This window comes from Artemia sp. Qi Xiang Cuo, chromosome 5, assembly GCF_049724085.1.
Source record: "Artemia sp. Qi Xiang Cuo chromosome 5, ASM4972408v1, whole genome shotgun sequence".
Taxonomy (NCBI): Eukaryota; Metazoa; Arthropoda; class Branchiopoda; order Anostraca; family Artemiidae; genus Artemia; species Artemia sp. Qi Xiang Cuo.
Window position 1 is genome coordinate 30,381,152 of NC_142798.1, and position 25,112 is coordinate 30,406,263.

A 25,112-nucleotide genomic window follows, 5' to 3' on the forward strand; every position below is an offset into this window, starting at 1 on the left:
CTCAAAATAGTTAGATAACTATTTTGCCCAATATAGTTTATTGTCCGATAGAAATTATATTTTTGAGGAGGAACACTCCCCCCACTACTCTCAGGGTTAGGTTTGTGAGCTGTGCCTTGGGGGCATATAAGGTTTTTTATAGAAGGCGTTGCCCTAGAAACTTCAAAACAGGCTCATTCGATTGGAAATTCAAAGGGCTAGTACCCTTTTTAATAGTCAAAAGTGATAGGAGGGCAAATATCCCCCCCAAGCCCATCATTCCCCCAAATACCTCTAATCCAAATTTTGAGATAGCCATTTTGTTCAGCATAGTTGATTTCCAGATAGAAAATATGTTTTTGAGGAGGACACTCCCCCACAACCCGCAGGGCAAGAGTTTTAAGCTATGCCCTGGGGGCATATAAGGTTTTTATAGAAGGCGTTGTCGTAGAAACTACAAAACAGGCTCATTCGATTGGAAATTCAAAGGTCTAGTACCCTTTTTAATAGTCAAAAGTGATTGGAGGGCAACTAGGCCCCCCCACGCACATCATTCCCCCAAACACATCCAATCAAAATTTGGAGATAGTCATTTTGTTCAGCGTAGTTGATTTCCAGATAGCAAATATGTATTTGAGGAGGAGACTCCCCAAAAACCCTCAGGGCAAGGGTTTTAAGTCGCGCCCTGGGGGCATACAAGGTTTTTATAGAAGGCGTTGTCGTAGAAACTTCAAAGCCGGCTCATTCGGTCGGAAATTCAAATGACTAGTACCCTTTTTATTAGTCGGAAGTGATTGGAGGGCAACTAGCCCCCCCCCCCACGCCCATCATTCCCCCAAATACATCCAATCAAAATTTGGAGATAGTCATTTTGTTCAGCGTACTTGATTTTCAGATAGAAAATATGTTTTTGAGGAGGACATTCCCACACAACCTGAGGGCAAGGGTTTTAAGTTATGCCCTGGGGGAATATAAGGTTTTTATAGAAGGCGTTGTCGTAGAAACTTCCAAACAGGCTCATTCGATTGGAAATTCAAAGGGCTAGTACCCTTTTTAATAGTCGAAAGTGATTGGAGGGCAACTAGCCCCCCCCCACGCCCTTCATTCCCCCAAACACATCCAATCAAAATTTTGAGATAGCCATTTTGTTTAGCGTAGTTGATTTCTCGATAGAAAATATGTTTTTGAGGAGGACACTCCCCCACATCCCTCAGGGCAAGGGTTTTAAGTTATGCCCTGGGGGTATATAAGGTTTTAAAGAAGGCGTTGTCGTAGAAACGTCAATAAAAGCTCATTCGACTGGAAATTCAAAGGGCTAGTGCCCTTTTTAATAGTTGAAAGTGATTGGAGGGCAACCCCCCCCCCCATCATTCCCCCAAACACATCCAAAAACAATTTTGAGATAGCCATTTTGTTCAGCGTAGTTGATTTCCTCATAGAAAATATCTTTTTGAGAAGGACACTCCCCCAAAACCCTCGGGGCAACGGTTTTAAGTTATGCCCTGAGGGCATATAAGAACAATGTTGGCACAATGTACCCTTTATTTTTTTTTTTTTTCCTTTTGAGCAGGGTACTTCATACGGAAGGGGTCGTCGTAGAAACTTCAAAAGGGGCTCATTCGATTGGAAATCAAGAGTTCTAGGGCCCTTTTTAATAGTCAAAAGTGATTGGAGGGCAACAAGTACCCCGCCAGGCCCATCAATCCCCCAAAGACATCCAATCAAAATTTTGAGATAGCCATTTTGTTCAGCGTAGTTGATTTCCAGATAGAAAATATGTTTTTGAGGAGGACACTCCCCACACAACCCTCAGGGCAATGGTTTTAAGTTATGCCCTGGGGGCATATAAGGTTTTTATAAAAGGCGTTGTCATAGATACTTCAAAACAGGCTCATTCGATTGGAAATTCGAAGGGCCAGTGCCCTTTTTGATAGTTGAAAGGGATTGGAGGACAACTAGCCCCCCCAAGCCCATCAGTCCCCCAAACAAATCCATTCAAAATTTCGAGATAGCCTTTGTCTCAGCGTAGTCGATTTCCAGATAGAAATTATGTTTTTGAGAAGAACTCTCTCCCTCAACCCTCAGGGCAAGGGTTTTAAGTTATGCCCTGGGGGCATATAAGGTTTTTATAAAAGGTGTTGTCGTAGAAACTTCAAAACAGGCTCATTCGACTGTAAATTCGAAGGCCAGTGCCCTTTATAATAGTCGAAAGTGATTGGAGGGCAACTAGCCCCCCCCCCCCGCCCCTTATTCCCCCAAAAACATCCAATCAAAATTTTGAGATAGCCATTTTTTTCAGCGTAGTTGATTTCCAGATATAAAATATGTTTTTGAGAACGACACTCCCCCACAACCCTCAGGGCAAGGGTTTTAAGTTATGCCCTGGGGGCATATAAGGTTTTTATTGAAATCTTTATCGGAGAAACATGAAAAAGGGCTCAATCGATTTGAATTTCAAAGAGATAGTACCCTTTTTTATATTTAAAAGAGACTGGAGGGCAATTTACACCTCTCCTATGCCCACCTTTTAACCAAACACATCAATTCCAAATTCCTAGATAGCCTTTTAATCAATATTGTTGAAAGTTATGGAAATCACGTCTTTGAAGATGACAATATTTCTCCCCCCCACAGACCTAAGGGTACTGATCGTAAATTATGCCCTGGGTTATATAAACTTTTCATTGGAAGCGTTGTCGTAGAAACTTCAAAAGGGCTCATTCAATTGGAAATTGGAAGGGCTAGTGCCTTTTTTAATAGTTGAAAGTGATTGGATAGCGACTAACGCCCCTCTCAGGCCCACCATTTTCCAAAAAAACATCCAATCAAAATTTTGCAGGCCAAACTATAAAGTCTTAAAAAACGAAAAGATTTTATTAATCATTTTCTTTTTCCATAAAAAGACTCTGTCAATAGAGAAGTAACAGAAATCAATTAAAAAAACTTTCTCCACAAAATAAGTTTTTCAAAAATAAGTAAAGAACTCCATTAAACCAAAAATTATCAAAAATAAAATAAAATAATCTACCAAGCTGTGAAACTACCACAAATCAGCATCGATAAATAAATGAAACCCAAAACGAACAGAAATTACAATAATTAACCGAGTCAAACTCAAAACGAGCAAAAATTAACATACGTTGGGCGCCAAACCCCTATGCCTTGCCAAGGCCAGAACAAAATTTGCACTTTACTAAAAAAAAAACAAATGAATGTGCATTGTCAGTTTAATACACATATACTGATATTTAGTAATCAAAATGTTTATATTATTTGATTTATTAAAGTAATAAAAGTAAAAACATTTATGTTTTTACTGTCCTAGAACCATTTTTGATATCTAGTCCTCTTGAAAGTGATCTCATATCTATGGTCATTCTTTCGTAAAAAAAAAATACAAAAGTCCATAACATTTGTAGATGAGAGTTTTAAACCTCTACAGTAAGGTTTTCTAATTGCTTTGTAGTTAGGGGGGGGAGGGGGCAAATGCCTCAAAGAGTGTATTTTAATGCAAAAACATCGTAACTCACAGTGAGCCTTCCGATAAATACAGAATCAGCTCAAAGGAAGGGGGGGGGGGGAGAGGTAGAAACTGATATAAAATCCCTCATCATTTCTGGGAATATATATTGTCTACGCTATTATTACGAAAGCAAAGAGCAACATTAAACCACAAAATGAGCAGAATTTATTCCGTATAGGATGGGGGCTGCCGCTTCCTTATCCCTAATCTCCCCCTCGTGATGCAAAAACTTCGGAGGATGCTCGTTTGATCGAAAATCAAGAGTTCTAGTCCTTTTTCTAAGTGGAAAGTGATTAAAGACCAACCAACCCCGGCCCTAGAACCGTTTTTGGTAGTTGGTCCTTTTTTACCCCTAAGGACATGTGATCGACATTTTGAGGTGCCTATTTTGCACTTTCTCGATGACCGCTCAATGTTGGATACCGAAGAATACGGAAGAATTTCAAGGGGGGTGAAATTTTCCGCGAAGGGGACTTTTCGCGGACGATTTCCCACGGGGGGAATTTTCCAGAAAAATTTGTACGCAGGGAGGGGGAGGGGGAGAGAAACGCCGACTCCTTGAAAGAAAAATTATAAATGAAGGAAAGGAAGAACATTCATCGAAATAAATGTAGTACTTTGAGCGTCTTTTCTTCTGTCTTATAACGTACTTGGTAAAAGTAAAGTCTATTCATGGATGTATTAGCAATGATATATTATATTATACGTAGATAGCTACGGTATATGGCTATGGGATGAAATAGCTAGCCTTTTCGGTTGCTTAAAATCCAATAAACAAGGATTTTTTGTTTGTTTTTTTCTTTCCCAATGAACTTGTTTCTCTTAAAGCGTTTGAACCTTTTCATTACTGCACTATTCCATGGATCATAAAGCTCTGTGGTCCATAGTGGCAACAACGAAAAGGGACTGGCTTGGAACCAGATAAATTCACTTTCATGGGGGCGGGTAGAAAGGGGACTTATTGAAACGCTAGGAAGGGCATAGTAAAAGAGTTATATATAATTGCAACATCCGAAATAAAAAGTATGAAATTGAGCTTTTTTATTTAAATTATGGGCGATAGATATTTGGTAATGAGTCAATAAATTCAGAATGTTAAGTATCTTAAAAAAAAAATATTAGATCCAACACAGTAGCGTTGACATCGTAGAAAGGATATGCTTGTAACTCAACCTGCGTTTAAGTCAAACCCCATTCAATAGAACCCCTTTGCAAGTCAACCACCCTTTAACTTAACCTCCATGAAACTCAATCTCCTTTCAGTAAATTTATTGTCATTGACGACGTCTAAAGAGAACATCCTAACAAAATAAATTATCACCATGGATTCTTTATTTTATGCTAATTATATTCTTTATTATATCCAAGTCCAAATATCATGGTTAATTTTCTGACAATGCACTCCCCTTTGTCCCTTATAGTCTCAGATGTAACCCTGATGATATATTTCTCTGTTGTTTTCTCGTGTTTTTTTTTTTTTCGCAATCCTAAACCAGTAAGTTTTCCGCCAACAGGTTTCAATGGTGTTGTTGGATAAAATTATTATTTCAAATTATTTAAATTAGGGATAACACTGGAAGGAAACATAATAATCTCATTAATAGAAACAAACTGTAATTACAAAGTAATTATTTTATTTTTTTAGTGTTTCCTTTTAGTTTTTTTTACATATCCTAGAGCTATATCTGGAACTAACAGGGGGGGGGGGGTGCATTGTCAGAAAATTGACCATGGTATTCGGAAAGAACACAAAACAAGAAATATCATATACAAATTTTATTTTATTAGCATTGTTCCTTAAGATGTGGTTAACCACACGGCTAACTGAACCGAACCTGTTGAAGGAGTAACATTAAATTGAGGTTGAGTCGGATAGAGATTGAGTTAAATGGGGTTAACTTTAACCGGGTAGAATGAAATGAGGGTTGAATTGCAAGACGGTTGAATTGAATTAGGGTCGAGTTGCTTGGGGGTTGAATTAAACAGAGGTGAAGTTACACCAGAATTGAGTTAAACAAGAGTTAAGTTAAACAGGCATTGAATTGATCGTGAGCGGAGTTAAACGAGTTGAGTTAAACAGGAGCTGATTAACGCATTAACCCGTAGAGAGTGATGTGGACATATCTCCCTTTTTTCTGCCCGCTATGTATGGAACAGATGTTCCATACATAGCTATGAACTTGAAAGAGAAATTCGATCGTAAACTGAAAAACCTAGCCCTCCTAAAAAAATTTATTGGTGCAATCTAATCTGTAACCCCTCCCCCCCCCCCACTTATTCTTTAAAGTTTTAGCAGAAATGTCGTCATGTTGCATCTATTTTAAACGGGAATTTCAAAGCATTTTCAATCTAAGAGCAAAAACACTAGGTCTGGCTAAGCTGTGGACTGACTCAGAAAAACGAGTTTCTGACTCGGTGCATAAACAAGCTAAGTCACGACTCAGTTCAAAGACGAGCTAAGTTCAATTTGCGGAGTAACTCAGTGCCAAAACGATCTAAGCCCTTATTTGGTGCCGAAAACGGAAAGTCAATAATCAGTTCAAGACCAAGTTAGGACATTATTAGCGCAGGTTATTCATCTATTACATTCCCTACTCAGTAATTAAATATTTATGTCTGTCTCTATATTGGCCAAACCGGTTTTCTTTCCTTTGAAGATCATAATATCTAAACATAAAGAAAAATAAAAACTACCTCAAGTGCTTCATGTTCAAAGATGCGCAGCTGTAAAGATAGTTCAAGCTTCACTTTTTTCGAGGTCCATAAATCTGTTAAACTGTCTCTTTGTCGGCCAAGTTTGTCAACTGCATTGCTAATAGCAACCACTGAACCTGTACTGTCGCTCTCAGATGTCAAATTCAGGGTACTTCAAAGAAAAGATAAATGATTATGCAGTTTTTATATGTTCCAATAGAAATTTATTCTTTTTATTATAAAAGCAGCATACAGAAAACATTACTGAAAGAAAAACCAAGCAAAAGTTGTCTAGAGACTTTTAGACAGGATTATTTATCAAACATTTCGTCGAATAATCTATTTTGATGTGGAAAACTGTCAGGAGAAAGAGTCTGGGAAAGAGAAATCAAATTACATCCCTTTAAATATTTAACTTACATCAGAAAGACTACGCCAAGGGAACAGACCAGAATTCCTCTACCCCCAGAACACAAGCCCTCCATTTCCCAGAGAGGTATCGTCAAATAACACTGAGAGGAAAATATTATTGCTAAGACTGGTGACGATGTCACCAGTCTTAGATAATTTCGAAGACCACACTGCCTTTCCACGATGATAAATAAAAGTTCAAATAGGGATAAAATCCTTTTAATAGACAGTGATGATGATAACAGTGATAGAAATTCACAAAAATACCATAAAAAACAGCTCCTGAGAGGAGGGGGGGGGGTAGAAATGCCTGATTCAAATAACGCTTTTTGAATCGACGCATCGTAAATACTATTGTGTTCCTTGCAAGATTTCACACATTGTACAGGCCTCCCACTTGGAATGATGGATTCTATTAGCGGAATACATCTTTTTCCCAGACAAATGAACCTATAAATTCTCAATAAGTAGTTCCAGTTTTGAGGAAATTGCTTTGAAATGTGTCAATAAGTAACTTTGAACTTTTTAGGTTCATTATACGTATAAGAAGTTATACTTCTTATATTCGTATTTTTTAAAACATATTTTCTGGGGCCGGTATATGGATGACATTATTTCAGTATGGGATTATGGGGAGGAGGAATTAAAAGGATTTTTGGAACATCTTAATTGTTTGGGGGGGATTTAAAGTTTAATGTTGAATTACAAGAGAATGGGAAACTTCCTTTTCTTGATGTTCTTCTTTTTAAAATTAAAAATAGTCTGAATTTTAAAATTTACAGAAAACAGACAAATAACGATAGATTTTTGTCTTATAGTTCCGGTCACACTAGCCAAGTAAAAATTGGTTTTATCATTTCTTTAACTGATCGGATCTTTAGAATTTGCTCTCCAAAATTTTGTGAGGAGGAATTGTCTTTTCTAAGGAAAATACTAATAAGCAACATGTATTCAGAGTGGTTAATTAACCAGACTTTCTCAAAAAGAAGAAAAAGGTTTCTAGAGATTTCTAAGGAAGTCTTAGAGACAACTCGGGAGAAGGAGGTTTTTTTGTTCCTTACCATATGTACCCGGGCTAAATGAAAAACTTAAAAGAATTTTACAGAGCAATGGTCTAAGGGTAGCTTTAAAGAGTAATAGTACTTTGGGTAGTTTTCTAAATTCTGGAAAGGATCTAACGTCATTGGGACAACAAAGTGGGGTTTATCAGATCCCATGGACCTGCGGAAGCTCATATGTGGGACGTACTAACCAGAGTTTGGAAATGAGATTAATACAACACATAGATTCTATTTCTTCGGCTTTAAAGCAAGATTCTAAGTCTGAAGATTTTACTTCAGCCCTTTCAGAACATATTTTTAATTTTCCAGACCATTTTATTTTGTTCGAGAATGTCTCTTTGATTTCTAGGGATCGGAGTTTAACGCAAAATTTTTGTGAAATTCTGGAAATAAAGAAAGTCTTATTCAAGAATATTGCTTTGAATCGGGATACAGGTGAATATGGGCTGAACTCTATCTATGATAATTTATTAAAATCTGACAGAGTAAAGTTCAATTCACCCAATGTAGTTGACCTTTGTCCAAGTGGTATATCATTGAACGCTAAACCGAATGAACTGAATCCAAGAAGGTCAAAGAGAATAGCTTCCGCCTTTGCTTTGAAAAGAATTAGAGATTTAAACAATATGTAATGTTATTTGATTTAGTATATAAACTTTTGTTTTAAATTGTTTTAGTTTAGTTTTACTACTGATGACGGTCACTGTATATGTGACCGAAATATCTGGTATTTTTGTGAATTTCTGTCACTGTTATCGTCATCACTGTCTATTAAAAGGATTTTATCCCTATTTGAACTTTTATTTATCGTCATGGAAAGGCAGTGTGGTCTTCAAAATTATCTAAGACTGGTGACATGTTAAAGCTACTTATTATACAGCGAATCTTGCTAATTAACAATTTTTTTTTTTTTTAGAAAAGTAAGTAAAAGTAATTTTTAGAACATAAACACACAAGATCCCCAGAAGAGATAACAGGGTGTTCTCCATCCCCCAGTCTGAAAATACACAAAATACCAACATTTGGAAATATCCAGCAGCAATACTAAGAGTAAAAAACTTCTTTCTTCAAATCTCATTTTTTTACTCAAGGAAGATTTGCAGCCTTCACCTCCTCTTCGAACAGATTTTCGCATAAAAGTTTAAGAGTAAAAAGCTGCTGGTGTTAAGAGTTTGTTATAATCAGTAGTCTTCTAAAACTAAATTGTAATTATAAAAAAAATAAATAAATTGGGTATAAAATTGGATATGAATAAAGAAAAACAAAATCATTTTGATTCAGCTTTCTGAAAACAATTTGACCAACTTTGAATAATCTTTTGGTAATTTTTTTTAAGTATAACTTCTTAGAACTTCTTATACGTATAATGAACCTAAAAAGTTCAAAGCTACTTTTTGACACATTTCAAAGCAATTTCCTCAAAATTGGAACTACTTATTGAGAATTTACAGGTTCATTTGTCTGGGAAAAAGATGTATTCCGCTAATAGAATCTATCATTCCAAGTGGGAAGCCTGTACAATGTGTGAAATCTTGCAAGGAACACAATAGTATTTACGATGCGTCGATTAAAAAGCGTTATTTGAAGCAGGCATTTCTACCCCCCCCCCTCCTCTCAGGAGCTGTTTTTTATTCGAGGATTTGAATAAGAAGAACTCTAAAGAGATTACATATAGTAGCTGAGTAGTTTGTCCTTACATCAGTGTATAGTATATAAAAGTATGTCAGAGTTTTTTTTAGTTCGAAGCCCGGATTTATTTTTTTTCTGTACCAGTTGTGTCCTGTCTGTATTAAGATCCACAGGAGTAATGTTTTTGCAGCTGATTTTCAAAAAAGGTGGTGCAGGATATACCAACATACAAAGACATAATTGAGTTGTAAGTTTGAAAATACAATGACAGAAAAGATGCATCACTAAATACTTTCCAGTGATTTTTTTTCTTTTTTTGAGATAGATCAATTAAACGTGCTCTTTTCTGGCAAAAACAAATGCGTCCAAAATGCTACAAAATATTTTGATAGGTGAGGCTAAATGATATTTGAAACCCTTCAAGTTAGTCAATTTTGTTCTCATGACATTTTCCCTTCCTTGTTTAAAGGACTTATTTTATGCGAGCTATGAAAACTAATTAAGAAAGGAAATCCCTAGAGGTCTGAAGGTTAACTAGGAGATACTATTGAGTATGTTTCCAACAAAAATAGAGTAAAAACAGTTTCCAGCAATGTCTTGATTTTACATTGTCTGCAACTAAAAGCCTACTCGTATTATTATTATTTTTTTTTTTTCTTGGGTAATTATTTTTCTCCCTTGAATAGACAGTGTCCAACATCAGTCGTTTAGGTCCTAATCTAAAAAATAATTCTAAAATTTTACTAATTTTTTTTTTTTCCCATACTTTCGGTTATGTGAGATTCAATCACTGAGGGAAAATGATTACCGGCGAAGAATTTTCCTTTTGGAACTTAGACTCTTAATGCAAGGCGCGTATGTCTTACTCTTTAAACGAGCAATAACTGTTTGTATACTTATGTATTTTTTCTCGAAAACGGCTTTTTTTTTTTTGCAAACCGGTATCCTGAGATTTTCTAGACTAAAAAATGATCTATATCGGTCGAAATTAAGAGCCTTAATTTCGAAAAAAAAAGATTCATGTGAATGACGTTATATTTATGAGCACATTTCCAGAGAACACTTTTTTTCCTGGCAAATTGGCATCCTGAGATTTTCTGGACTAAAAAACCATCAATATCGGTCACGAATTAAAAAAAAGATTCATCTGAATGACGTCATATTTATGAGCACCTTTCCAGAGAACAAATTGCATCATTTCTACCCCAGGAGTCATCGCATCATTTTTACTATCTATGACGCATGCAACATTGCAAAAAGAACATAGCTAAATATAAAATACCAATCGGAATGAGTTTATTTACAAAAAGCGTTCTAGGTAGTTTTATAAAGCCTAGAGGACAAATGAATAACCTAGATCATCAAATGTGACAGGACCAATCCGAGCAGCTAAGGTAAAGAATATTGAAAAAATATCTACAACAATGATAAAAGATAATCAAGAACAATGAAATATACAGTAAGAATACTTGTGACAACGACACTTACGACGAGTCAATTGGAAGTGAAGAACAAAACAAATATTCGGTTAGAAGATAAGCGCCAGCAAGAATTAAAACGAATCAAAAATAAAAGTGAAGAACAAGAAAATATGCGGTTACAAGACATGCGGCGACAAGGGTACAATGAACCGAAGATGGAAGTGAAGAAAAAAAGAAACGTGAGGTCAAAAGATATGTCATAGCGGAAACAAAGAAATATACAGTTAGAAGATAAACAAAAAATCGCGAAGAAAGGAAACGAGGACAATTAACAGCCAGTTACTACCAGTTACCGTTTCCTTTCTTCGCGATTTTTTGTTTATCATGATGAGCCAGTGTGGTCTCAGCAATTATTTACGACTACCTTACGGGGAGCTTTTGACCAAGTCTGTTCTTAATTATTTTGATTTGTCTAAAAAACACGCCAACCTTATTAATCAACAAGAATTTTTACAGCGTTGTAGAGTAAAGAGAATTCTTCCGAATTCTCTTAGTTTCCGCCTAAACCTAGGTACACAATCCGAAAGGCAATTTAGGGATAGGGTTGGTTTTCAGTCTTTAGTTCACACTTTAAAAGACCAAAAAAACGACGTTTTTTCCTAAGAAATACAATTTCAAAAACTGAACAATTTCTACAGCAAAACCTTTCACCGACGGATTTTCAGCAGATATCTAGAATAGCTCAGAATACTTTCCGCCACGACTTTTGTTTGGCTAAGGCTCGTATGTTTTCACTGGCTGTTAATTGTCCTCGTTTCCTTTCTTCGCGATTTTTTGTTTATCATGATTAGCCAGTGTGGTCTCAGAAATTATATACAGTTAGAAGATAAGCGGCAGCGAGAATCACAAGCAACAGCGAGAATCAGAACGTCTCAAAATATTTTGAAAAATTGGCATCCTGGGAAACGATCTACATCGGTCACAAGTTTGAGAAAATTCGTTTAGAGCTTTAATATGAAAAAAATATCATATGAGTGCCGTCACTTTTATGAGCACATTTTAAGAGAATTAATTACATTATCCCCCCCCCCCCAGGAGTAATCGTATCCTTTTTTATATCTATGACGAATGCAACATTACAATAGGAACATAGCTAAGTATAGAATACCAAGCGTAATGTTTCTATTTACAAAAGGCGTCTTAGACAGTTTCATTATGCCTAGAGGAGAAATGAACAACCTAGACCATCAGATGTGACAAGACCAATCTGATCAGCTAAGGTAAAGGGCATTGTAAAATCGTCTAAAGTAATGATAAACAAAAATAAAGAACAAAGAAATATACAGTTAGAAAACTTGCGTCAATGACAATTACAACGAGTCAAAACAAAAGTGAAGAGAAAATAAATATCCAGTTAGAAGATAAGCGGTAACGAAGGTAAAAGTGAAGAACAAAGAAATATGCGGTTACAAGACATACGACAACGAGGAGAAGAACAAATTAAAATGAAAGTGAAGAACAAATAAATGTTCGATTATAAGATATGCCACAGCAAAAACAAAGAAATGTGCAGTTAGAAAATAATCGAAAGCGAGAATTACAAATAACAGTGATAATCAGAACATGCCAAAAATGAAAGTGACAGGTCATTGGGAAACTTCAATGTTACTTGTATTCCCTATGAAGCCCTCCATTTTCCCGAGGAAAGAGTAGCAAACAATGTTGATTCATTTAAATGTTGCTTCTTACAACAAGAATTAATATATACAAGCCTGCCGCGTGCCAAGTGCCGCGGCCCAGCCTCGAAATCGGCTACGAAGTTGTTGTTCTTAAAACTGGCATATTGGAATTCTCGGCCACAAAAACTATCTAAATAGGTCACAACTTTAAGGAAGAATTTCTATTTTTTCCAGGGTGGTTGTATTGAACCCATGGTGACAACTTGACATCAAGAAGAGTCTTACATTGCCTGCAGTTAGAAGACAAGCGACAATGAGAAACAATGTATACAATCCTGCCGCGTATACAATAGTGTATACAATAACCTGTAAATAGGGGGTATGTGCGATGAATCGCCTTCTTTGAGGACTAGGCAAGCCCCCTTTCCCACTAGGATATTATTAGGAATACCACGCCCAAATACATCTAAAAACTCTTGAGCCTAAAAACTCTTTTTCAACCATCGAAGCATCACCCATCCTTGGAAAACATGATAAGTTTATCGTGAAGTTTGACTGTGTATTTACAGATGTTTTTTGTTTTGTTTTTTTAGTCTGATGTAAGGTTTTACCTAATTAATTTTTTACGCCCTGGAGCATCCATAGAACTTTTTATGTTGAAACTTTTCTATTGCTTTTTGGATCAATCTAAGTTTCGAAAAGAAAAGGCTTCCTGTCATTCGGCAGCCAATGTTTGTTTTCGTCCACGGAGCTTGAATATTAGGCAGAGAAGATTTATAATGGTTACACCGCAATAGCACACTTCTAAAAATTGCTGTATGCGTACCTACAAACTGGAAACCCTCCTCCCTAGTATTGGTTTGAAGGACCTATAAAAGAAGGAAACATTCAGCCTAACATTATGAACTGAAAGACAGTTGTTCCATTTCAAATTAGCAATCATCCAACACTTACCAGAATAAATCCGAGTATAGTTGTGAATGCCTTAAATACCCCTTTTCCAAATCTTCCTCGAAGTTAGAAAACTATAAAGAGGCAACATTATCTGTATATCACCCAACCCCGAACGGCAGTCCCGATAATAAACATGATTTAACAAAATACTACATGATTAAGATCCCACAACAATTGCCTGCTATGACCATAAAATAAGCCGTTAGCTAATAGACAAGTCAATCGACAAGATAGTTAGAAAGCTTCAATATATACACATAAAATAGACAAATCAATCAGCATTAACCTATGGCTTCTTCTCGCAGTACTACTAAGGAATTATGGAAGGGAAAACAGGCAAAAGAGGTAATCTCGGTGCAAGATTCCTTTTCTGAATTAAACACTGTAATAGAAAAAGCAAAAGCATAATTATACTCGATTCCTCCTTTAAGACTCTTTTAAAAATTACAAAAGTTCGCTGATTGTGTGTGTGCGTACAACCTAGGGCTGTACCCAAGCATTAGGAGGGGGGCTGGGATTCAATTATCACAGTCGAGCTTATTATACTTGAAAAGAGTCTTGAATGGGGAATCAAATGGCATTAAACTGTTGCTATTATATAATACAGTTCAGAAAACGAATCTGGCACCAAGATCATCAAAAATTATATTATTAGCTATTGTCCTTCATTTTAAGACAGATTAAAAGAATCAATCAAATAAGTCAAGAGATTTAGGGTGTGATTCGCGAGCTAGCTGGTGATATTAGCTTAGCTTTCCATCTGATTTTCGCGACTAGCAAAAAAAAACAGCTAGACCGTCATTAGCGAAAAGACAAGAACTGGATAAACTTGGAAAGCGAATCCAGGCCACTAGCGGAAAGTGTTTTTGACAAGCAACTTTTAGCACTAAATTTGAATTATTACCCTCATGACCCTAATTAAACTTCTGATGGAAGAGGTTTGTGTCCCATCTAAGATCATACAACTCATAAAGGCTTACTATCAACACACACGAGCCTGCATCCAGGTCAACGGAGAACTTTCCCCACTATTCGATATCGACTTCGGTGTGAGGCAAGGATGTGTATTCTCTCCAGAACTGTTCAATTATATCGTCGTTGGGTAATGAAAAAGCAATGTTAAGCTTCGAAGGAGCCAAGGTTAGCCCTGATTTCAGTACCACCGACCTGGATTATGTCGATGATGTTGCTTTTCTTGGCGAATCCGTTGGTGAGGCCCAGAACATGCTTCTGAAAGTCTCCAAAGTTGCTGCCCCAATGGGGCTCAAGATTATTGTTGTCAAAGGTAGATCGAAGTTGTCAATAAATTCAATTATCTCAGGTCGTACATCGACATCAACGGCGCATGTAGCGAAGAAACTCAATGTTGCATTGTACCAGCTTCCGCTGTCTTCGCACAGCTGTGGTAGCCGCTGTGGAAAAGGAAGGAAATCCACGGGAGAACAAAAATCCGTATTACGATGCCCAAGTCTGATTCCGAATGGTATTTTGTATTAACATTTTTGGAAAAACCTGTTCGATTGAGAAAAATTGAGTATGACATAGGAAGCGTGTTCAATTTTCAAAAAAAAAAAACTTGCTTTTTCAGTTGATATTTGCGATGACTTTCTCTAATTGATCTAAGATCAAACTTTTCTGTCATTATATTCGCGACTGGCATTTCTTCAAACAGTTCGTGGTAACGAACTCTAAGTACGGTAAGTAGCGACTCGGCCCAATAGTAGCCAAAACTCTAAAAACAGAATTTTGATACATCAAAGTAGTTGGCTTTTTATGCTGATTCCAAATATATAAGATTCATTAAGTTTAATATTACTTATCATAAGACCTTAGAACACTTGCCTTGTTTTCGAAAAAGGTGGGAAACACCCCTAAAAAAAAAAAAACAATCTCAATGAAAATTGCATCATCAAAATCGACGAATCAGAGAAGTTTACTGTAGAGTTTTACAAATTCCCGTCTGCAAAAATGTGGAATATTGTATTTTTTGCCAACAGAAAGATGACTGATGCGCATTTATTTGCTTGATTGTTTTTTTTTTTTTTTTTCAGGGGTGATCGTATCGAGCAAATGGTCCTAGAAGATCGGGAGAGGGCTTCAAACCTAAACTGACGTTTTAGTGCCCTTTTTAAGTGACCATAAGATTGAGGGGCAACTAGTACCCCTCCCATGCCTCTTTTTTCCCCAAGGTCGTAAGATCAAAATTTTGAAATAGTCGTTCTGTTCAGCATAGTTAAAAGGTAAAATAAATATGCCTTTGGGGATGACAACCCCACCACCCCACATCAGGGGAAATGGCTGTAGGTTATAAATGATCAAAAACTAAATAAAAACAAGTCTTTTTACAAATTAAAATATACTAAAGAGAACTTTTCAGGCGGAATCATCCGCAAGAAATTTTCCGGGGAGGAGCACTTTACGCGGAAGTAACTATTCATGGAGGAATTTTTCGTAAAGGGGGAGTTTTTCATGGAGGATGAGGGAGATTTCCTGGCATTATCTAAGACGATCAGAAATTCTAAAAAGACAAGTTTTTTCAGCTGAAAGTAAGGAGCATTATTACAACTTAAAACGAACAGAAATTACTTCATATATGAGGGGGGCTGTTCCTCCTCAATACCCCGCTCTTTGCGTAAGTTTGACTTTTTGTCCCAATTCTTTAAGAACGACTCCTGAAACAAAAGGGCCTGTTAATTAGAACCAGAAGCTTTGTTAAAAGTGCGAAAAAAAAACAAAAAAACTGCAGCGTGAAAAAGGCGTATTAAGGAGGGGGCAGCCCAATTATATACGGAATAATTCCTTTCCGTTTTAATATTTAATGTTGCTCCTTACTTTCATTTGAAAAAAACTTATTTTTTAATATAATTGTCATTAAGGCACAACTAGAAAAAATCTCTGATCATTATTATGTCAACAAATTAATGAAAATAAAAAGTTGATATAAATATATATTCACAAACAAAATGATGCAATTCACAATTTTTCTTCTGGAGCCCTTGAGGCTAGTTATATTTCGTATTAGAGAGTTCTCAATATTTTAGAATAATGATAGCAGTCAGGATTCATCACGGTGCCAAAAAATTGCAAAAAAAGTATCTTGTAGTTAATTTACGAGGAAAATACAAATGAATTGCACTGACTGTGAAATCTGGGGGGGGGGGGGGGGGAAGATATTACAGTCGAAGTGTCAAATTAAAAAAATCCGAATGTTTTTGTTCTGAAACTGGCAAATGTGTATATTTTTCTCTGTTTTACAGTGTTTATACCTATAGTTTTTCATTTTTATTATTTCATTATAATATATTTATTTGGTGAAACGTTTATATATAAGAATAAATTTTGTAATATTTGTTTTTTTAGACCTTTACTCATTAAACTTTCTTGGGAGAAGATCACATCAGAAAAAATTAGCAACATCATACTACCCTTTTCAATTTTTTTCCGGTTTGTCGGAGAGGGAGAGGGTTCAAACCAACCTTGGGGCGGTAGGAATTCACCCTCCCTCCACTGCTTATAGGCATGCATACAGACAACAATTTTTCTATATTTGAAATGATTGTACTGTCCAGAATGAGAACCGAAAAAAAGAAGAAAAAATGATGCCTTAGTTTATGAAAAAGAACATTTCATCCAATTTCGACAGTTACGATTTGTCATTAGCCAAATTCCATTCTCAGTTATTAACCGCTAAATTTTGATTATGTAAGCACAGCATCTAGATCGATTGCTTTGCATTAAATTATTTCGCATTTTCCAGTAAAAAAAAAAAATTCCTATATAAAAACAACATTACTTTTGTGGAATCAAAACTTTGTCATCAAAATATATTTTTGATGGCAAAATATTGAAAAATGTAATTTTTGAGCGCAAAATGTTGAAAAATTACCCAAAAATTTCACCAACTGTTTGTTAAATTCTCGATTGTTAGTTCTGAAACTCTTCATTGGAAAAGGTTCTTTTTCACAATATTAATTAGAAAAATCATATCCCTCCCCTCAACAACTCTGTACAAATAGAAAAGTAAATATCCTATAGGTATGTCTTACCTCAGCTCTCGTAGAAGGGCTTCACCTTCGGCAATTGTGTTGATGCATGCTTCTAGAGTGGCATCACGTTGTAAAAGGAATTGTTCCAAATTTCGCTGGCAAACTTCTGCATTATCACCATATTCACCAGATTGCTGCAAATCTTGCTTGAGGTCATCTAGCCATTTACTTAACTGGAGAAATGTGGAAATTAGCAATGATACTCTATCAATATATTCACATTTCAAGCTAAAAAGCGAGGAATTTGATTCTTTTGAAGGAGGGAAGCCAAAGAGAACACGCACCTAGATCGCCAGAATATAAAGGCACGATCGTACGATAATATTTCTATCTCGATGACAATAAATAGGAAAAGCTCATAAAAATGGGACCAGAACATAATTTGCACTTTTGCGAAAACAATCTTTATTTCGCGCAATTTGTTTTTATTTCTCATATCATAAAATAACAATCAAGATTACTGAAAAAAAAATGATTGTTTATTGAAAATTAAATGTTTATATTGACATTCATTCCTGAAAGTCTTAATAATTCTGAATTTATTAAATTTAAAACATGAAGAAAAGGTTTAAAATATATTTTATTTTCAGTAAAATGTAAAATATGCTCTGCTCTTCAAAAGACACAGGGGGCGTTAGCCGAACTTTTCTTTGTTGTAATTTCTACTTGTTTTGAGTTCAACTTGCTTATTTATAGTAATTTATGTTCTTTTTGGGTTTGATGTATTTATTGATGGCGATTTATGGTAGTTTTACGCTGGAAAAATGATTTTACTTTATTTCTGCTCATCTTTGGTTTAATGTAGTTCATCAGTTCTTTTGTAGAACGTTTTCTTTTAATTGATTTCTTTTCGTTTTTAACTGACATAGTCTTTTTCATTGGTTAAGAATTGAATATTTTTAATCTTTTCTGCTTTTCTCAATAAGAATTCAGATTTTTAACTTATAATTTATGTGTTGGGCAAAATGAACAATCATTTTGTGGCAGTAGTAGTAGTAGTAGTAGCGCTGAAGCTTCAACTTAATACCCTTGGCCGTTCCTTAAATATTAATGATAAGCCATTTTGACCACGCGTATGCATATGATGCGTTTTGATATTGTCCAACATACACCCCAACATCCCCTGAAAGTTTAGTTTTAATGCCCTTAACCATTCCAGTTACATTGCAGAACCGCCCTTTCAATACCTATATTTAATTAAAATACGCTTCATCATGCCCCAAAAGCTTCAAGTTAATACCCTTATGCGTTCCTATGATATTGCAAGTACGCCCTTATGACAAAATTGGATGGACATAGGATCTTTTGATCTTCCAATAATATGCTCTTAGAGTTCCAACATGAAATCCATAGCTGTTTCTGGGATATTGCAAATATACCCTTTTGATAATCTGGAATCTGGATACACATAGTCCTTCTTGAATTTAGTTTTACACCCCTCAACTTTTCCTGAAAATAAAATCTAATACCCTCTGTTCCTAAGGCATTGTATCAATGCAATTTGGACAACCTGGATGCATTTAAACCCTATTGGGTTAGTTTAATAATAATAGTGGCAGTAGTAATAGCAGTAGCTTTGAAATTTTTAACTTAATACCCTTGGCCATTCTTGAGATACTGCTAACACGTCCTATTGACAACCAGCATGCACAGGGTGCCTTTTGATTTGCTTTTATAAACTCTCCCAGAAAGTTACCCTTAGTAATAGTAGCATGTATAGCAGCAGCAGTAGTAGTACTACCACTACTAGTAGTAGTAGCAGTAATGGAATGCAGATAGTGCCTTTTTACATGGCCAAAATTATCCCAACATGCTCTGAAAGTTTTAACTTAATGCTCTAAATCGTTGCTAAAATATCACTGATACACCCTTTTGATAACCTAAATGCACATAAAAGTTTTGATTTAGTTAAAAATTCCCCAAAATATTCCCTGAAACCTTCGCCTTAATACCATTAGCCTCAGTAGAAGTAGTAGCCGTATTAGCAGTAGCAGCATTAGTAACAGTATCTACATAGTAGGCCTACCTTTATTTATTTTTTTTCTCAATATCCTCCGTCAGCATACTCTGAAAATTTCAACTTGATACCCTAAATAGTTCCTGGGGCATCGCTGATACGTCCTTTCTGTGTTAGGATTTAGTTCAACATCCTCTCAACATTCCCTGAAATCCTCACCTTAATACCTTAGCTTTAGTAGTAGTAGTAGTAGCAGCAGTTGTAACAGTTGTAGTAGTAGCATGCAAATATTACCTTTTGGTTAGTTCTACATCCCCCACAACACGTCCTGTAAGTTTCGACTTAATACTACAAGCCATTCTTAAGATATTGCTCATGCGCTCTTTTGAGAGCTTGCAGGCACACAGTGCTTTGATTTAATTCAAATTTCCATTCAATATTTCCTGTAATTTTCCACTTCATACACTTAGTCTTAACAATTGTAGTAGTAGTCGTAGTAGGAGTAGTAGTAATTGCAGTAACAGTAGCAGCATGCACATATTATTTTTTGGTCCGTTGAGCATACCGGTTATCATGCCCTGACAGTTTTAGCTTTGTACTCTATGCCGTTCCTAAGATATTGCTGATACAACCTTTTGACAACCTGTGTCCATATAGTGTGTTTTGATTTAATTCAACTTCCCCCTCAACATTGCATGTAGACCATAGGGTGCAGAATCAAAATCTTTACAAAAAAGATACCTGTTTTGATGTCTTAAAAAAATATAACTAATAAAAATAGTGCGTCACGGATCAATACAACTGGTTTTTTTTTCCAATATTGTTTGTCTTAATAGCGGCTCCCTTAGTTCTATCTACACAACCTGAAATTTTAAACCAGAAAAGCAAAAAAAAATTAGAATTTACCGTGCTGCTAATTGATAAAAGCACGTTTTTCTTCCAAAATCCGTTGTCCAGATTAACCCCCCTTGGTTTAATCTACTTACCCTGAAAGTTTCATGTCTCGACCAGAGAAAAACTATGCTCTGCCTATTTTGGGGTGTCACCAAGCAATACAATCAAATTATTTTCTAAGTACTTTCCCTTCTTAGGTTCATTTTGTCCCGAAAATTACAAGCCAACCAGAGCCGAAATAAAGTTGATTCTTTCTTGGGACAAATCAATTCAACAAAAAATATTTTTAGTAGTCTTGTCTTCATTGAACCTGTCTACATGCCCTGTATGTTAAAGCCAACCGAAGAAAACAAAACTAGTTGGCCCAGTTTCAGCCGTCAAACATCGATACAACCAAACTTCAAAATGACTTGCTTTCATTGAAGCCTATCAGAGACGAAATCAAATTTTTGCCCCCTTATCGAGCATCATACATCAACGTAGCTAAAACCAGTTTTAAATTTTTGTCTTTATAAAGCATATTTGATTTCTTTCAATAAAGTTCTGTTCTTATTTTGCTCTTTTTTTTACAGTTAATACTCAGGACCGTGATTCAGGAAAAGGTTCATTTCTACATCACTATAAATTCAAATTACTAGTTTGAACTTGTATTATTTTTAAACCAATGGTGGATTTATAGCTTCGATTTAAGCAAACCTGAACTTAAGTATGGTTCAAGAACAAGACACATTCAACAGTAGAACCGATGTAGCCTACTTTGTCGGGTGGTAGACTAAATGAGACACAGTAAAACATCGCTCCTCTTTTCTAACGACACGAATCGATACAGCCTATTTTCCCTTCTTCACTATAAAACAAATCAGTAAATAACATGCAATTTCAGTGATTTTATGGGCATTGCCCCATGGGTTTCGGTACCTCGGAGTAAGCTTATCGAAGGCATAACTTGCTTTCAGACTTTTGTACCAGGAATATCATTTCGCATGTTTTAAGTTGATGCACTAAGATTGTTTCAACCTGAATTATATTAGAAGATTAATTCGAAAAAGCTGTGTAGGCCATAAAATTTGCTTTATTTTTGCTTTAATTGCTTACCGTTAGACAATATTCCTTCAACTCCATGTTAACCAGCACATTATTTACAGTAATCTACTGATAAGGTACAAGGACACAATAGCAGGTTCACAACACGGGACAAGTCTTACTGATGCGAGAAAAATTTCCCAAACAAATTTCCGGACATTAGGTCAAAATATTACTAGGATCAATTTGGCACCCATCAACGGTCTTGTTTCTGTTTCTTATGTTTACAGAAAGTCGTTAGACAATTTATCTAGGTGTCAGTCAAACAAGGTCCGATGAATTTCTCAACTATACAAGTTGGAAACAACAAACATGTAATTTTGAAAAGTTGACAAATTAATGAATACATTAATTGGAACGTCAAGACAAAGGCAGTTTTTCCCTTTTTCCAGTAATAGATGAAAATCATTTTACTAATAAAGACACACTGGGAAATGTATCCAAGCCTCGGAATTTTCTAATCGATTCCTACGAGATAATAACTATATTGTAATATTTATTAACTCAGCTTAAACTATTTTCCTTTTTAATCTTCACAAGTTTTCCAAAATATCTTACATTTCTACTTTCGATCAGTAAATAAAGGCAATGAAACTTGACTGAACATGTGACATCTTGAATAGTTTATCTGACAGAAAAAAAAAGAAAGATATTCTACAAATGACAAATTTTCTTTGCGTCGACAGAAAAAAGCTTAAAACCTAGGTGAGGCATTCTTAATTTATGATTCAGCAAAAACAGTTCTTCAAATCAGAGACAGCGCTTTAGCCTTGCCTAAGCAAAGAGCCGTATGCATTCCGTGTATTTCCCCCCTCCCCATCCCATTCGCAAGGATTACTTGGTCGTAGAAAGTTGGGAGGGAGCTGATCCGATTATAAATTGCAAGTTCTAGGGCCGATTTTAAGAATACCTCTCTGAATTGATCATACAAAGGTAATTTTTGATATGATAAAAGTTTCACATAAGCTCGTTTTCAACTTTTGGCCCCTTAACTGAGACAGCCATCGCCTATCCCATTCTCAAGATTCTTTCCTTGATCAAGAGTCACTATTGAAATATTTGGATAACAATAAAACTATATAATACCATTATGTTTCGCTACCTTTTATTTTACGACATGCCACCGAGCGGGAGCGTTAGTGACAGATCAACGGGATGGTGATCCCCTCCCACTCCTGGCTCGGCTTAAGTTTACCTATGCGCAGCTTATACTTACAGCATTAAGAATTTTCGAGCTATAAGAATCTAGACAGCCACGTTCCCCTGGCTTCTCAAAATTACTGATATGCAACTGGGTAACATCAAAAAACGCAATGTTTTTAAAATCTATTTGTTTTTCTTATCCCAATTATATTTGATAGAATTTTAAACAAAACATTTCAAACTTGTTCATTAGTTTTTTTCGGCCGGGTAGGTTATTGATTTTGCGGGGATCCACCTTCGACCCCTTTTTTTAATCACTTCGCTGCCTTGCTTGATACGAGCCGCCTTGATTTGATGCCTCGTATATGATATATTTCTATTATAATGTCTGCATGACTAAGATAAGAGGGAAGGCACCTTTTATATTTATTCTTGTTGCGGGGTAGTTTCTACTTCATTTGCTCACATTAAAATATTAAATAAAAGAATAAAGCGTAAACATTAATTTCTGTCGTCAGTAAAGTGTATTTTTCGGTAGGGGGTTTGACCCCCCCCCCCGAAATGTTTTTCTGGCTCGTAAAAACGTAAAAAAAATGGAAATAAACAAATTTTGTTTGCGTTTTTTGTGTTTTGTGTAAACCCCCCCCCCCCAAAAAAAAAAAAAAAAAAATTAGTAAAACCCCCTCCGAAAAAAAAATCCTGGGTACGGTCTTGCATGCTTCCCAATAACAAATGCCACGCGTAAACAATGGGCAAATTTAATAATTTAAATAGCTTTCCCCACGGGTTGGGGGGGGGTGGTGTCATTTTATCTCTTAAGATATATTTAATAGGCATTTCAACTACGCTGAAAAAAAAGCTATCTCAGAATCTTGATTGGACGATTTTGGGAAAAATAAGTGGCGTGGGAGGGGGCCTAGTTGCCCTCAATCTTTTTGGTCACTTAAAAAGGGCACTAGAACTTTTAATTTCTCTTAGAATGAGACCTCTCCCGATACTCTAGGACCTCTGGGTCGATACAATCACCCATGAGGGAAAAAAAAGCAAAAACAAATAAACACGCATCCGTGATCGTTTTTCTGGCAAAAAATACAAAATTCCACTGTTCTGAAGATAGGAGATTGAAACCTCTACAGTAGGGTTCTCTGATACGTTGAATCTGATGGTGTAATTTTCATGAAGATTCTATGACTTTTTGGAGATGTTGCCGTCTTTTTTTCGAAAATCAGGAAATTTTCTCAGGCTCGTAACCTTTCGTGGGTAGGACTAAACTTAATGAAACCTGTATATTTAAAATCAGTAAAAAATCTAGTTCTTTTAAAATATCTATTTGTATCTAAATTCCGTTTTTTAGAGTTTCGGTTACTATTGAGCCGAGTCGCTACTTACTTACAGTTCGTTACTATAAACTGTTTGACTAATAGAAATTACTACGATTTCTGTAGGAAGCAATTTACTTAGAATGATGAAGATGCAGTAGATAAAGCTCTATGACAGAACAGTGGGATTTTAGGAAGGGGAGATGAGACGCAGACCAAATATTCATTCCTAGATTAATGTCTGAAGCATCTGATAAGTGTCTGAATAATCAAAACCCGTAAGGCCTAAATTTCACAGATTATGAACAGGCATTTTACTTAGCTGAAAGAAAACCTTAAGATTCTATCCTTGCATGGTATATAATATAACTAGGCTTAAGCAATCATTACCATATATGAGAATATTATTGCTGCGTTGAAGGTAAGAGGTTAATTTTTGGTTCGGAGTCAAATCAGCCTTCAAGCACGGCTATGTTGCATCCCCGTTTACACGCACTATCTTCATTGACTTTGTCCTAAGGAATACAGGTAATTCCTAAAGTTTATGAGATGATATGGTATCAAATTTCAAACAAAACAACTTGTAACACCAGGTGCGAACGCCTCGTCCACCATATATAGATGTTTTACGAGAACAAACATAACCAATGGATCCCATTTCCTGTCTCTGTGGAAGCTGGGATCAAACCCCCGGCCTCATATTACCAAGCAGAGACTAGTCCACTGAGTTATCATAGGTGCCATAATTCTGAATGGGAAGTTAATCCCTAGACTTAGATTATGCATATGAGTTAAAACTCCTTGATAAAAATCTTAGCAAAATGAATGAATTTCTGGAGACTTTGAGAATTCAGGGTGTAAGAACAGGTTTGAAAATTAATGTTAATAAAACTAGGCCTTTTAAATTAGGAATAAAAAAAGGACGAAAATATGAGTTTAGATGACGAGACCATTGATCACATGGTCAAGAAAGATAAGCTAGATATTTTCCAGTAAAATCTTAGTTAATTTGATTTCCAAAATGTTTCAAAGAATTCGACGGTAGCATCTAAAACTTTTACCTCGTTAACTACATGTACAAAATAGTTATAAGTAACACACCATTCTTGGAAGGGACTCAGACGTAATAAAGGGACACTAAAAATGAATTAAATAACTTTTTCAGCAGTTGAGGACCATAAAAAAGATCCATACAACAATTGTGTTGCATTAAAAAAAACAATATACCTCGAATTCACTCCCCTTATTGAAATAGCTTCGGACACCACGTTCAAGAGGGGATAAAGAAAAAAAAACACCTGCAAAAGAATCATCAGCAA

General features: G+C 35.8%; 1 protein-coding gene across 2 annotated transcripts in view; it reads right to left on the minus strand.

The window, feature by feature from the left end:
- Window positions 1–25,112, minus strand: part of trio (trio Rho guanine nucleotide exchange factor) — a 456,894-nt gene that overhangs the window by 358,963 nt on the left and 72,819 nt on the right. For both annotated transcript variants that reach the window (XM_089089484.1, XM_089089483.1), the window contains exons 13-14: window positions 17,398–17,570; window positions 6,197–6,368 (exon numbers count right to left, since the gene is read on the minus strand). In XM_089089484.1, coding sequence (XP_088945610.1) covers window positions 6,197–6,368; window positions 17,398–17,570 — 345 coding nt within the window. The remainder of the gene's footprint in view (window positions 1–6,196; window positions 6,369–17,397; window positions 17,571–25,112) is intronic.